This window comes from Phasianus colchicus, chromosome 10 (genome assembly GCF_987193195.1).
Source record: "Phasianus colchicus chromosome 10, bPhaCol1.hap1.1, whole genome shotgun sequence".
In the NCBI taxonomy this organism is placed as follows: Eukaryota; Metazoa; Chordata; class Aves; order Galliformes; family Phasianidae; genus Phasianus; species Phasianus colchicus.
Genome location: NC_143445.1, coordinates 3,258,774 through 3,273,128, shown reverse-complemented (window position 1 = coordinate 3,273,128; position 14,355 = coordinate 3,258,774). Strand labels below are relative to the sequence as shown.

The 14,355-nt window shown below is 41.2% G+C and overlaps 1 protein-coding gene across 6 annotated transcripts in view; it reads left to right on the top strand.

Annotated features, from left to right (window-relative positions):
* The first annotated feature begins 140 nt into the window (after positions 1–140).
* The window catches only part of UGGT1 (UDP-glucose glycoprotein glucosyltransferase 1), a 38,653-nt gene continuing 24,438 nt past the window's right edge, over positions 141–14,355 (top strand). For 2 of the 6 annotated variants that reach the window (XM_031604998.2, XM_031604996.2), the window contains exons 1-17: positions 141–550; positions 1,201–1,334; positions 1,724–1,862; positions 3,932–4,014; positions 4,513–4,643; positions 5,440–5,552; positions 6,402–6,576; positions 7,417–7,513; positions 8,349–8,427; positions 8,633–8,733; positions 9,141–9,240; positions 10,413–10,473; positions 11,420–11,511; positions 12,189–12,339; positions 12,526–12,645; positions 13,405–13,490; positions 13,937–14,072. In XM_031604998.2, coding sequence (XP_031460858.2) covers positions 1,738–1,862; positions 3,932–4,014; positions 4,513–4,643; positions 5,440–5,552; positions 6,402–6,576; positions 7,417–7,513; positions 8,349–8,427; positions 8,633–8,733; positions 9,141–9,240; positions 10,413–10,473; positions 11,420–11,511; positions 12,189–12,339; positions 12,526–12,645; positions 13,405–13,490; positions 13,937–14,072 — 1,650 coding nt within the window. In that variant the 5' untranslated portion in view covers positions 141–550; positions 1,201–1,334; positions 1,724–1,737. The remainder of the gene's footprint in view (positions 551–1,200; positions 1,335–1,723; positions 1,863–3,931; positions 4,015–4,512; positions 4,644–5,439; positions 5,553–6,401; positions 6,577–7,416; positions 7,514–8,348; positions 8,428–8,632; positions 8,734–9,140; positions 9,241–10,412; positions 10,474–11,419; positions 11,512–12,188; positions 12,340–12,525; positions 12,646–13,404; positions 13,491–13,936; positions 14,073–14,355) is intronic. The other 4 variants (XM_090146979.1, XM_090146977.1, XM_090146978.1 and 1 more) reach the window with 4 other exon arrangements.

Sequence of the window (14,355 nt, the reverse complement as noted above, 5' to 3'; positions counted from 1 at the left end):
CGCAGCTCGCGGGGGCTGCTGGCGGGTGTAGTCCGAGACCGCGCTGTCGCGGCGAAGATCTCGCGAGACGTCGGGGAGGCGGCACCCGGCCGCGGCTCGCTATTGGCTGGAGCACGCGGGGTTTCCCGGGCAACGCGGCGGGGCGGGGCCGAGCGATGCCTGTCCCCCGGGGCCGCGGCTTGAGGGGCGGCTGTGGGAGCGGCAGAACGGGAGCTGTTTCTGCTCGGCACGGTGACACCGCCGGCACAATCGGTCCGCCCCGCGCCCTGCCTAAAGTCCTGCCCAGAGCAACCGAGTTCCACTCCCAACTGGGCTGCTCGCGGCGGGAGGGCGGAGTGGAGCGTCCCGCCCCAAGATGGCGGCGCGGTGACGCTCTGCTCCGTCCGCCGCAACTCTATGGCGGTGCGGCGCCTCTCGCCAGGAAGCGGAAGCGCGGCGCCCGGAAGCGGCGGGAGCGGCGCGAGCCGGAAGGGCGCGTGGCGGCCGGCGGCAGGTGAGGTTAGCGGGGCGACTCGCGCGGCGGACGCGGCCGCGGTCCCTTGGTAGGGAGGTAGATTGGCAGGCAGGGCAGGCGGAAGGGAGAGGTGGGGATGGTGGGGGCTCTCGGTGCTTGGGGCGGGGTGCCAGCGCGGAACCCGGGGGCCCTCCTGTCTGAAGGCAGCGGTGCGGTGACGTGTGCCTGTGTGCCGCTAGGGCTGGACGGGGAGCGCTTGGACAGCGCCTCAGAACCGGGGTTCGGATTTGGGTGGCCCTTTGTGGGACCGGGAGTTGGACTCGATGGTTCTTGGGGTCCTTTCTGATTCGGTTTCTGTGATTCTGAGAAGTACCCTGTTCTGAGAGGGACCGTGGACGGTGTTATCCACAAAAACGGGGATCACAAATAAAGGGTGCGTGGGTTTGTGCAGTAAATGCACTGCAGTCAGGAGAGAGGCTTGGATTTTGGGAGGCTGTGGAAGAAAGCTACCATGAGAACTGCCATCTTCCATAGGCTCATGGAAGCTGTGGGCAAGGAAATCCCCCATAGTTGCCTTGTGGTGATTGGTCACAGAATACACAGCCATGAAAGAAGGTGTGAGTGGCAAAGAAATGACATGTGTGTGTATACCTATACACTGTATCACTTTGAGGTGGGAGCAGTGGTGCTGGCAGTTGGTTGTCTCATTTCTCACAGTAAGTTGTGTCACTTTGTTCCTATTCCAGCTTCTGATCCTGGTGGCATGTAGTGCCTGCAGGCAATGGGCATTTCCTCACTCCCTGGAGCAGAGGTGTGCTGTATGCAGCTGAGCATAAGGGGCTGACTGGGACTCTGACCTCGCCTGACTCCTTTGACATTGGTTTGTGTGGCTGTGGGGGTGTCTGTGTGAAGGGAGGATGTGATAGCTTTTTGTTCAATTGTCCTAATTCAAAGGCTCCCTGTTTGTAGTACACTGTAAAGTGAGTTGCATGTGGTGTGGATGTCCCAGAAGAGAAGTACTTTTATTTAAAAGCATGACCATCAAAGAGGCAGGGATTGATTTAGGTTTGATTGTAGTTCAGGAGTTGGATTTTAAAATAATTTTTCTCTTTTCCTGGCTCCATAGTGTTTTTAATTTTGTAAATGCATGATTAACTGAATTATTACAGGCCACCCAATCTTGAAATGTCTTCTTATATTTGGATATGTGAGATTCTGTTCTTACAAAAAGATAGCACAAAGCTGACTTGTTTTCTTCATCTTTTTTAGACTTCCCCTATAAAATGGGAATTCTTATTGCAATTCTGGGGGTCTGGTTCAGCTGCTCATTTGTAAAAGGAGATTCTAAGGCTGTGACAACATCTCTAACTACAAAGTGGTCTTCAACTCCTCTGCTCCTTGAGACAAGGTCAGTGCACTGTGATTTTCATTCACAAATCAGATGTACTTAGAGTATAAAGCAGTATGTCTCTCTGTGTTTAGAAACTGTAAATTACTTTTCTTAGTGTTTACTACAAGAGTACATGGTTACTATTTTCAAGGTGAAGCTGGGTAAGGCCCTGGGCAACCTGTTCTTGTTGTGGATGTCTCTGTTCATTGCAGGGCACTAGATGGCCTTCAGAGGTCCCTTCCAACTCTTAAGGATTCTATGATGTATCACTTTGTTGTAAGCAGTCCTGTATGGTGTCTTAGTGTCCAGTTTGACTTGGAGGTATTTGTCTTCTATTTCTTGTGACACAGCCCTGCTCCTGCATTCTGTGTCTGTGTAGAGGCAGCTCTCTCTTAATACATTAAGCCTTGAGCATCACTCAGAAAAAACCCCATTTGCTCCCATCCAAGTGCATTTACACACAGCTGTATCCCTGGGAAGCTGCAGCTTTTGGGGCAGTTGCTTCTATTTCCCTCCTGTCAGGTGCATTTGACATACAGGCATGGGCAGGAGCTGCCCTCTGCCTGCATTCTTAACTCTGGTGATGACTGCAGGTTTTGATGTGTATCTGTTCCTTGCATGGGTTTAGCTCGAGTTTAATTTTGTTTCTGTGAGTTGTGCAGCCGTGCCTGCAGAGATCTATTCCAATTAAAGATCTTTATCTTTTTTTAAAGGTGTTGTTTAAGTTAGGGAAATAATTGTATCATGCTGTAAGTAAATATGGGCAAGCTGAAGTCACAGATTATACTGTATTTTATTTATAAAACAATGTTTTGACTAGATATGTTGTGTAATCAGTTACAAGGGAATGGTGTACAGGCCTGTGTGCTAAATGCTGGCCTCCTCCTGCCTGTCGGCTTAGCATTTCACAAGTCCCAGTCATTTCATTGCACAGAATAAGCATCTGATGATGTCAAAGCAAAGCAGGCCTTTGTGGTGCTTATGCAAGTGTGTGTGTGTGATGAATTTGGTATTGTTTAGAGGTGTTGCCATATGTGGAATTCTGTCTGTTAGCACAGTTGGTTCATGTGCAAATATTCAGGCATTGGGCATTTTGCTGGGCTTGACAGAGAACGATAGGACAGGTGTGCCTTGGGTGAAATTAATTGCTCTCATGTAACCTCCTCTGTAGAACTTCAGTTTCAAGACTGAAAAGACCTCAAGCAGTAAAGTGCAAAGCCCAGGTGCTGATGCTGGGATTTAAAGATCCTGACAATGTCAAACATTTTTAGGGGGAAAACTTAGAGGGATCTTAGAGGGAGCTTAGCAGGAAAGCTCACCTAGAAGACCAGGAAATAGGAGCCCAGTAATAATTATGTACTAAGGCTTGGTTTGTAACCTGACCAAGACTTTGGATAGCTCTGTTCATCTTAGGTGAACTCCAGAATGATGCAGCAGTGCAGAGCCAAATAGTTCCTGCTGCTTGATGTACCCAGCACTGCCATTCAGTACCTAAATATCTCAACAATGCTTATTGCAGTAGGTCAGAAGGGCTTGGAACGAGCACCTATGCTACTGCAGTGTCTAGTGGGCTTCACAGCTTGTGTTATGACATCCTTTAGCATGTGAAATGGTACAAGGGAGCTATTTTTGCTGAGTCTCTGTGCCCCTATAACTGTGTACTTAATACAAATTATGATGTTATGGTTTGAAGCTGTCTGTGACTTCTCTCTTTGCTCATTAAAACAACCCCATGCCACTTAAGCCAGTAGCTCTAACCAGCTATAGTTTATTGCACTAAAGTAAACAAAAATGTCTGCTTCATATAAAAGAACTGGAGGAGGAAGAAGGGCTCCCAGAATGTGCACTTCAGTCTTTGAGAGATGAACAAGTGCTGATCAGCTTCTTTTGTGTAATATGCATTTGTCCTGGCCTGCAGCTATTCATTGCTTTGTTTATTGTTAGCTTTCCTGGTTTGCTTTGTTGTAGTAATATACAGCTTCCTGCCATGGGTGAAGGTATGGTGGGAGCTGATGTTCTGTGAAACTTTGCGAGGTATCAGTACTGTAAGAGAACTCACAGACTTAGCTATGTCCTCTCTTCTGCAGTGAATTTCTGTCAGAAGAAAGCCAAGAAAAGTTCTGGAATTTCATTGAAGCCAGTCAGCATATCAGGACATCTGAACATGATGGTAAGTTTTCATAATGATTTTCTTTAATCACTGGAAATGGGCATGGTTGAAAAATAATCTTTTTTTTTTTTTTTGTCTTCCATTGTATAATATTGTGAAAATCAGTGAGGGCTGACTTTGGTATTGTTTTTTCTGTGGGAGTGCTTGAGGTGTTTGATGTCCATTTGACAAAAGCAGTGCAGATAACTGTTTTACTTCCAAGTTTTGTCTCCACATCAAGCATAAAATATTACTGGTATTTTCATTTCTAAACTGAAGTTAAATGGGGGCTCTTAACTGTTTCCCTGCTCCTGTTTGCATGCATATAAGTGTCCATGTTCTCTCATGGATGGTGTTAATGAAGTTAACTCTCATCCATCTGTGGTACTTGTAATGAAAATTAAGGAGGAAAGGTCATGTGCGTATTTTCAATTAACACCAGTGGGATTCTGTTGATATAAATCTCAATTAGTGGGGATATGATATAGGAGGATAACTGCTTGTGCTCTGACTTTGCAGGCAGTGATTATTCTGCTTACCACGAAATTCTGAAGGTAGCCTCCCAAAGCTTGTCACCTTTACAGCAGAATTTGTTGAAGTTTTCTTTGTCCTTACGTTCTTACTCTGCAACAGTTCAAGCTTTTCAGCAGGTTAGTACAGCATGGGAGAAATCTTCCAATGTTTTCTAAAGCATTAAGGTAAGGCCTCTGAGAAGGAGCCATCTGTGTTACAGATAACAAAATGTTAAACTGACTGGTGCTTCATACAGCTGAGCTCAGGAGCACAGGTACGTGCTGATTTTGTTGTGTGCCAGACTGGAGTCCATCTGTCTACAGCAGCCTAAAGAATTGGGATTTTGAAATCTTTGGCACATCTTTGGTACCCACTGCACTCACAGATGTGTGGAGACTTCTGAAGAAAATTATTATGGCTCTGTTGATACTTATGGTGCTAGTGATGCTCCCATTATTCAGTTGTACATCCACAAATGTGTATTTGTAGTGATTTGAACCTCTGATGGGCACTTTGTTGTGTTCTGTGTTCCTTGTTAACCATGCTGGCTATGCAGTTTGTTGCAAGCCATTCATTATAATGTGCTTTTTTGAAGCAAACAGAAGAAGGCATCTTCTTTTTTGTCTTGAATCATTTTATCATTTCTGTTGAGCAAATGTAGTGGTTTCTAGCATATAATACAAAGCATACCAAGCCTTTGCAATTGTGGGTCCCAATTTCTGTGCTTGGAACTGTTATCACAGTTAAGAGTAATAAGCTAACAAAATAATTATAAAAATTTAAGACCTATTTATCAGTCTTGTGACTTTTGCCTCATGTTTAATTTATATAATAAATAGGAAAAGAGACCAATTACTATAGACCTCTCCTGTTTCAGTTTCACTCATTCTCAGGGTAAACATTCAACCTATTACTGCAAATATTTCAATACAGATAGCAGCAGATGAGCCTCCACCGAAGGGTTGTCCCCTATTTTTTGCTGTGCATGGGGAGAAGACATGTGAATACGACTCTCTTGGAACACTTCTGAAGACTGCTTCAGAAAGGTAATTTGCTTCTTTTCCAATTGCTAAATCAGATCTTAAAAGTGAACCTAGCTGTACTGCTGTAGGGAGACTGTCATGAGTCAGTAGTTTCTGGTTCTTCAGTTTTGATGTATCCATTTCTTGCATAGAAGTGGTAGTCTCTTATTCCTTACTAATTGTGATTGGAATTAGTATTTACTGATCCCTTGCTCTAGTAGCCTTTTATTTTTATACAGAACTTCTGAATCACAAAATAAAAGTAACTGAAATTTTAAAGGACACGGTTAACTTTTAAGAAAAGGTATTGTAGCAATTGGACAGATCAGTATGATGGGAAAAGGTGTTTCACCAGAGGTGTAATGACTAAGGATCAACATGATAGAAAGGTGCTACAGAGGAGGGTAAGAAGATGGCTCATCCCTGTCAGAAGACTTCAGGTTTGCAGGGAAAGCTTCACCAAGGATGGATCTCCAGAAAGAGATCCTTCCCTGGGGGCAGTCAGCCTTTCAATGAGGTTTAAGAGAGGTGCAGCCAGGCTGCACCCCTTCCTATCTCACAGCTGTTCTCCCAGGGCTGACCAGGTCCTTTCCCAGGTGCTCAATCAGTGGGTCAGGCCAGGACTCAACAGTTCACATTCTGGATATCGTATTAGCTTCAAAATAGCAGTTAGCTATTTGTTGTGTTTTCATGTGTCCATTTTTAACAAAGCCTTATCAGCATTGCATCTAGTGCTGCCAGCCCTGGTATTGCATATGTATGCTGTGAAGGCAGAGGAGATGTTTAAACGTGAGCAAAAGAAATTGTGAACTTTGCACTGAGTAAGGAAATGGTACGAATCACATTGTGATAATCTTCAATGTTTGCTCTTAGACCAAAGCCCTTTTTGTTCAAAGGGGACCACACGTACCCAGCATCCAACCCCGAGCGTCCTGTTGTCATACTGTATGCTGAGATTGGCACAGAGCATTTCTACAGGTTCCATAAGCTGCTTGTTATAAAGGCTGAGGCAGGAGAAATCACTTATGTCCTCAGACACTATATTGCTGTAAGTATATATACATGCTCAGGGTAAAACAGGCAAGAATAACTGTCCAGGAGAGGCCAAAAGGAAAAGTGATCTCGGTTAGCTCCCTTTAAATTGACACTTGCATAATGCATTGCTTTCATCATTATTTGGCATACTCACTGTTTATTGCTTCACTGCATGTAGCTGAGAAGTACAGACTCTTTTATCTCCTGACTGTTTAAGTAAGAGGGTCATTTAGTTTTTCCAAATGCAGAGCTAATCTCCAGATAAACTACAGAGTTTGACCTAGGAAAATGTTGCTCTAAGAAATAAGAATTGGATCTTTCCATGGCTTGGCCACCTGAGTCACTTGGTATGAAGAGCAGAGATTAACCTTAGGATGCCATTTCAAATAAAAGGCAGTTTTGTTACAGAACCACTTACTGCTCCTAGTATGACTTGTCCTGTTTGCCGTCTTCCTCCCTTAACCCGTAACCATAGAACTGATGTTTACCTAGATTTTAAAAACTCAGAGAAATTGGACTGATATGACATTTTTCTGAATATCACTTAATGGAACCAAACCTAATGTAGTCCTACACTGCATGTACTGCTTTCATTTTTAACAATTATCTGTTTATTACCATTAGGAGAGGTCTGAAGCAAGAAATTAAGTGTATTGCACGATTGGTCTTGTCATGGTTGTGCTATTACAACACGTTACTGGAAGCTCACTCACTGTATTCATCACTGACCCATTACCAGTTAGATGTAAAGCATGCACCAGCTTGGGATTTCGAAGCTTTGGGAAATGGCAGCTTTTAATTTGGAGATCAAAACAATGAGTAGCAATATTGCAACATTTGCTTTTCCTTACAGAATCCCAGTAAGGAAAAAGTCTACCTCTCTGGCTATGGTGTGGAACTGGCTATTAAAAGTACTGAATATAAGGCCAAGGATGATACACAGGTGAAAGGTGAATTCTTGTTTTAATAACTAATGTGGGTGCTTCAATTTTATAAGGTTCTTTTGTTTTGTTGGTTTTTTTTAAACAAATGGCTGTTTGACTGAACTGCAGATACTCTTCTCTCTGATCTGACATTACCAAAATCACTACCTCCTCTTCTCTATGTTCATTCAATCATTCTGGTTGCAGATCAGAGCTCTTGCAGTGCTATGGAGTACTGACAAAAGAAACTATTGGTCTTTATTTGTAAAATGGACAAATTACTTGCATTGCTATGAGCTGCAAAATCAGCTGCACTGATATTGTATTGCAAATTAGAGGTGTATGGCTTTCATCCAGCTCCTGTTGATTCTGGATGTATTCTGCATGCAGTCTTCTGTGCGTGTCTGTGCTCTTTCTGCCTGTCCAGAAGCAATCATTTATTCAAAAGGTCAAGACTTTGATTGGACTTGAGCATGAAACACATAGATTAGAGCTGGTCTGTGTCCAGCAATTAGGTCATTATGCTCAGGATTATATGATCAGAATTGCATTCATGGTTGGAGTTTGTCACTTTCTCTACAAAGCTTGTGTGTCCTGAGATCTCCTAGGTCCTACTGATTTTGCAGTGCCTACATACCTGAGATTTCTAACTACTTTAATCTTTTCTTTGTAAACAATCCACCCTGATTTTATTTCAGCAGTTACTGTGTCCATTTGTACAGTTAGTACCTCTTGAATACAGGTTGACAAGTGTCCTTTCTTTCCTCTTGTGGAATGCAGTGCATTTTGGTAAGCTTATCAAAGTACACATGAGAGCTTTCTGAATAATTCAGCAGTGTTTTTCTTCTCTGTGTGTTCATAGGCACTGATGTGAATGCTACAGTAATAGATGAAGATGACCCTATTGATGAGGTGCAAGGATTTCTTTTTGGGAAATTAAGGTAAAGCTAAGTTGCATATTGTTAGTCTTCGTCATATTGAGCAACTTGATGCATAGATGCTGATCTTCTGCTTTGTTGCTATTTAAATATCTGGGTTATCCACATGTGTTAGCAGCAAACTTTTTCATATATTAGTGTATTTGAATTAGTGGCAGACTTAATTACAGGAAGCTGCAGAATTTGCTTGACCCTCATTCCCTTTTAGGCAGTTGTATCCTGACTTGACTGAAGAGCTGAAAGAGCTTAGAAAACACCTCGTGGAAAGTACCAATGAGATGGCACCCTTGAAAGTATGGCAGTTACAAGGTAATCTGTGTGTAGACTTTCAATATTGCACTGTAAAAACTTACAGTAAACCTTTCTTCCTGTGCTCTGTGCAAATGAAGCAGTAGCAACCGTATTCAGTTGGAGAGTTTGACTGTAAATTCCTGCATTGGCTTTCTAAAGCTCCTTTGCTGAGTCCTGCTGAAATAAGTTTTGGAAAGTTTCTTTCATGGACTTCTGAAGTGAGGTTTACTTTCTGTATTGTAAAGTATATCAAACCCACTTGCTCTTAAACTGACTGCTTGTATCATGTGCTAAATGCAGAAAAGGCAAAGGAAATGTAAAGATAGAAAATGACTTTTATGTGTAACTAATAAGCAAAAAAGTTGCAAGTCAAATGTAAGATGGCTGCAGTAGCTTCTTTCATCTGCCTGTTGGTTCACTTGCAGATTTAAGTTTTCAAACTGCTGCACGTATTTTGGCTGCTCCTCCTGTGGATGCTTTGATGGTCATGAAAGATCTGAGTCAGAACTTCCCTACAAAGGCCAGGTGATTCTAGTGATGAATGCTTTGGACATTTTCTGTTTTTTCTCAGCAGAGCACGAGATGGGCAACATCGGTTGGGTTAATGAATGTCTGTGTTTCTGTTTAGCTGGAAGCAACCTCTGGGGAATGTTTGTGCACCGTTCTTCAACTTATGGCTGAAAGGGGGTCTCACAGCATTTCTCTTTGGTGGCACTGGTGTGATCTGGTGGTAAATTTGACAGAACCAGCTATGCTATTATTGTGAAATGCTTCCGAGCCTTTTGCATCAAGTCCTCAAGAATTTATTGGATAGTGTTCCTGTTTGGAGGCTTTAGGCTTAACCTTTTCTCTGAATGACTCTTTTGAGATCCCCTTTGGCAAACTGCTCACTCAGCCTCGTGTCAGACATTGATGTGCCATTCCACTGCTCTTTGTGCTTCATCAATTACATGAGCATACTCAAATTAAAGAACGTGTCATAATTTAGCCTGCCCAACCAATGTAGAAATAGATTCTTTTTGATAGGTTTAATGACCTGGGGGGTGAAGATGAGTACATAGGAACTATTCTTTTTTGAGCAGGTGGAGATACACTGGAGAGTAAAAAGAAGCTGAGTTCTGCTCTCATCTCTAATAACTGATGTTAAGATTTAGTTGCTTATGGTTTCCTGAGTTATGCTTTTTCCTGTCATCTAGTTTCTGGTCAGATTTGTGATCTGAACTTGTCCATTCCATGATGGTGCAATCACTAGATCCAGTGAAGTGGAAAGGAACAAGAGCCCACAAGGAGTGAAATCCCCATGTCTTGTGCTGTCAGATTCTACTGTTCTAGAAGCAGCCCACTTTTATTATGGGTTAATGTGAAACTAGACACTGAGAGCCAAAAGCTTGTCTTTCTTGGTGTAGTTTGCATGTGAATAATGTTTTTATGTTCCCTTGAATTAATATATATTAAAGAATAACATATATGAAAACTATATATATTTCTTATATATATTAAAGAGCATCTGTGAAAAAATAGTGCATCCAAGTGTTTAATGGTACCTTGAAATGCAAGTTCTTCTGATTGTAGCTTTTCATACTAAGGAACTAAATATACTGTTATTTAAGTTACAAAAAGTGGGTTAGTTAGATAAGTAATCTATTCACTAGGTAAACAGAAAGTTGATTCACAGCATCATGTTTTTATTTCTGCAGAGCCATAACAAAAACAGTTGTTTCCATGGAACTCAGAACAGAAATTGAAGAGAACCAAAAGGTAACACTTCAAGAAAGTCATGTAGTGCTATCTCACTTGTTTTAATAAAAGTTTAAGCTTTAATAGTAATGATTCTATTAAAAACTTTATATTTGGCTCAAAATATTGACCCACTATTTTCACTCACAACTTTGTCATGCTATATGAAAATGTATAGGGTAGAAACAGTATGTGAACAGTATTTGAACATCTGATCTGTTGCCTGCATTTATTTACCTTTATAAAATGAGCTTTAATAGCAATGGAAATGTTCTATTTATTTACAGAAAACATGTGGTTAAGATGTTCTTAGGCTTTCCATGTAGACTGTCTTAATGTGAGCAATGCATCAAAAGCAAAGTAGTAGAAATCTGGATGTCTGTCACATCAGTCCACCCCAAGTTGGAGCTCTGTGTGGTGATGGCTTATCAGCTCAAGTTTTAGAGATGTGGCCACTGTTTTGGGAGGAATTGCACCTGCTGGATGGCCTTTCATGTTTCTGACTTTGCTCTTGCTTGAATGGTACAGCAGGTGTGTGATGTCTGTGTGTCATAACACAGGTCATCCTGGTTCATATTACTAAGAGGCTTACACTGATTTCAGGTCAACGACTGTAGGTTTTGATTGTATTTTGAACTTCTCAAAATCAACTGAATATTAAATAAGAGTGGTTTTTTTAGTCAAAGTAGAGTTAAAAGGTAGTTATTACTGAGGGACTTTCCAAAGCTACTGCTGAGTCATATAGAAACAAACAGAAGTGCCACATGTGTGTCTATGCACTAGCTAGCTTCACTTGTCTTCCTCTGCCATGGGCATGTGCATCAAGTCAACAGAGGCTGTAGTTGAGAAGCCATGTCATGCATTTTGGAGTAGTAACAGAGGTAAAATCCAGTTTAGACACACTGAACTCTCTAGTATTTGTGTTCTGTCCACAGCATTCTTCTAACGGCCGTCTACTTTCTTTCAGTATTTCAAAGGAACGTTAGGATTACAGCCAGGGGATTCTGCTCTCTTCATCAATGGACTACATATTGATTTAGACACTCAGGACATATTTAGGTGGGAATGTTTTCTTTTTCAGAAAAATTGTATCCTGTTTAGAATCATGCATCCTGCTTGTGCATGGATAGTGGAGTCATTTAGACAGCATGAGCCTCCTTTGGCAGTGTCTGTATTTAGACTAGGTTTAATTGTTAACTTCTGCAAAAAGCAAATTGTGTTTCCTTCCCTTATGCAAATACTTGTTCAACAAAACAAAGCAAAGCAAACTGCTGGGAAAACTGCAGTATCCTGGGATATCAGAATGGGAAGTCACCTTCGTACCTTTGTTATGATCTGTCCTGTGAACATGCAAGACTTTGGTTTCCAAGGGCTGTCTTCAGATTTTATTCTGAAGACAGTAGAATATTTGATTCTCAAAAGAAAAGTCCCTGTAAGTCTTTCATCTGAAAGCCACCCTTTATCTTTGTCAAGATCTGTTTCAGTAGTGTGCAATTGAAATTACACATGTATATCATGCCTTACTTATCTTTACGTAATGTGGTTTTTCCTAGAAATATAACTGAATAGGTTTAAGTTATCTCAAGTTCCTTGGGAGGTTTAGGAATAAGTGAGAAACAAGAAGTAATGCATAGATGTGGCAGACTTGTCTATACCTTTTATCTGTTAACTCTTAGGATGCAAACAGTTATTTGTTATCTTTAAAATTTACAGATTTTCTTTTCTTTTCCTTCCAGCTTGTTTGATGTGCTACGCAATGAAGCTCGTGTTATGGAAGGTCTGCACAGCTTGGGGATTGAAGGACTTTCCTTGCACAATGTTCTGAAGTTGAACATCCAGCCATCAGATTCAGACTATGCAGTGGACATCAGAAGCCCTGCTATTTCGGTGTGTAGGGTTTCATATAAGGAATAACTTATGTGCCCTTCAGCTGTGTATTCTTAAGCTCTTAGGAGAATTTTCTGTTTAATTTTTTTCATGCTATGCTCTATATAGTTTTTGATTTTAAAAATATTGTACAATCTCAGACTTGAGCAGAATGACAGTCATTAAAATGCAGGTATTTTCTCTTAGTGGATCAACAATCTGGAAGTTGACAGCAGGTATAATTCCTGGCCTTCCAGTGTGCAGGAACTGCTGCGTCCCACATTCCCAGGGGTGATCAGACAGATCAGAAAGAACTTCCATAACTTGGTAAGTAGCAATTTAATTTAATTCTGTCTAGGAATTAAATATGTTGGTGGGTGTTGTTGTTCTGTTACTTGTATGTATGTTTATAAACATCAGGGCCATTAGCTTTGGCACACTTACAAGTGTGCTAGATTCCTTACCATTTAAATACCTTGGGATAGTATGCTCCTCTCAAGGATTTTGTTTTTCTTGTACTAGTGAGCTATAACTGAGGTTCAGAGATTACTGAGCATGATTCTCTGATATGTTAGATTGGTCTTGTGTGTGCTGCTTGCACATCTGTGGATTGCTCCACTGGTGGAACAAACATCATTTGACAGGTGAGAATTTCTGTGCATTTCAGCTTTGTGATAATAGCTGAAGTTGGTTAATGCAATCCCTCGCATTTCTTACTTAATATTTTTTTTTAATAGGGTTAAGAGCAGCTTCAGTTGTCTTAGTTAGAAAGTGTTCTTGCACCAGAAGTTCAAAAGATGATCATAGGTCCTTGCATTACTCATGGATGCCCCTTCAGTGTGGGGCTTACCCAGTCTTTAGCTACAGCTTATTGTCAGATCCAGCACAGAGTTTGTGAAATCTGTATGGTAACACTTCAGCAGCTCAGATGAGGTACTTTTGGTTATGATCTTGGACTTCAAGATTGTAGTAGAAACTATGATTTAGTGGCTCTCATCTCTCTGGCAATGCATAAAATGGGATTGATGATAATTCTCCAATGAAAAATGAATTAAAAAGCCTGGTATCTTGCTTTCTTGTGGACAGGTGCTGATAGTAGATCCTACTCATGAGACCACAGCAGAATTATTGAATGTGGCAGAGATGTTCTTCAGTAACCACATCCCACTGAGGTAATTATTGTATTTTTATTAGAATTTATTTTACATCAGCTCTGTTTTTGTGACTTTTGCAATTATAAGTACTTGCTGTTAGGACACTGCACCAACATCAGGTAACTTGTATTGGTGGCTGGGAAGGGCGTTTACTGAACCTCATTCCTTCAAAAATTTTTGAATGTAACTTTTGCTACTAGCAAAGCAGAGCTGAATAAAAGTTACTCCAACAGTCCAGAAGAATCCTAAAAGGAAATATTATGGGTGAAGGAAATGAAAAGCAAGATTCTGATGAACCCACCTTTAGAGACTGTATATTGTAAGACCACTCTGCTCAGAATCATTTCATTTGGTCTGCTTAGGAAAAGGCCTTTGCCTATGATGATTGTATTCCACCACTGTATGAAGAGCTGATAATTTGTTAGTGTGATAGCTTCATGATATGGGGGTTTGTCTGATTGCAGGATAGGACTAGTCTTTGTGGTTAATGACTGTGATGATGTTGATGGACTTCAGGATCCTGGCGTTGCCCTTCTTAGAGTGTACAATTATGTGGCACAAGAAATGGACAATAATTATGCTTTCCAGACAGTCATGTCTGTAAGTATTCATTTAAAATGGAAATGAATATTTTTTTATGTGCTTTTATGTATGCAAGATTCGTGAGTAGTTTTCCAACCTCTTTCCTCATTCTGTCAATGAGTTCTAAATGGGTGTATCTCCTCAATATATATATTTTTTTCCCTTGAATAGTTCCTGCTGCGTAGTTTTGCCATATAAACAAACATTTCAGGTATTAGTTAATCCATTTGCACTTATGGTTTGACACTGTTATGTAAACCTACAAGCTGGGTCATGCAGGTAACTTGAAGATTATGACTCT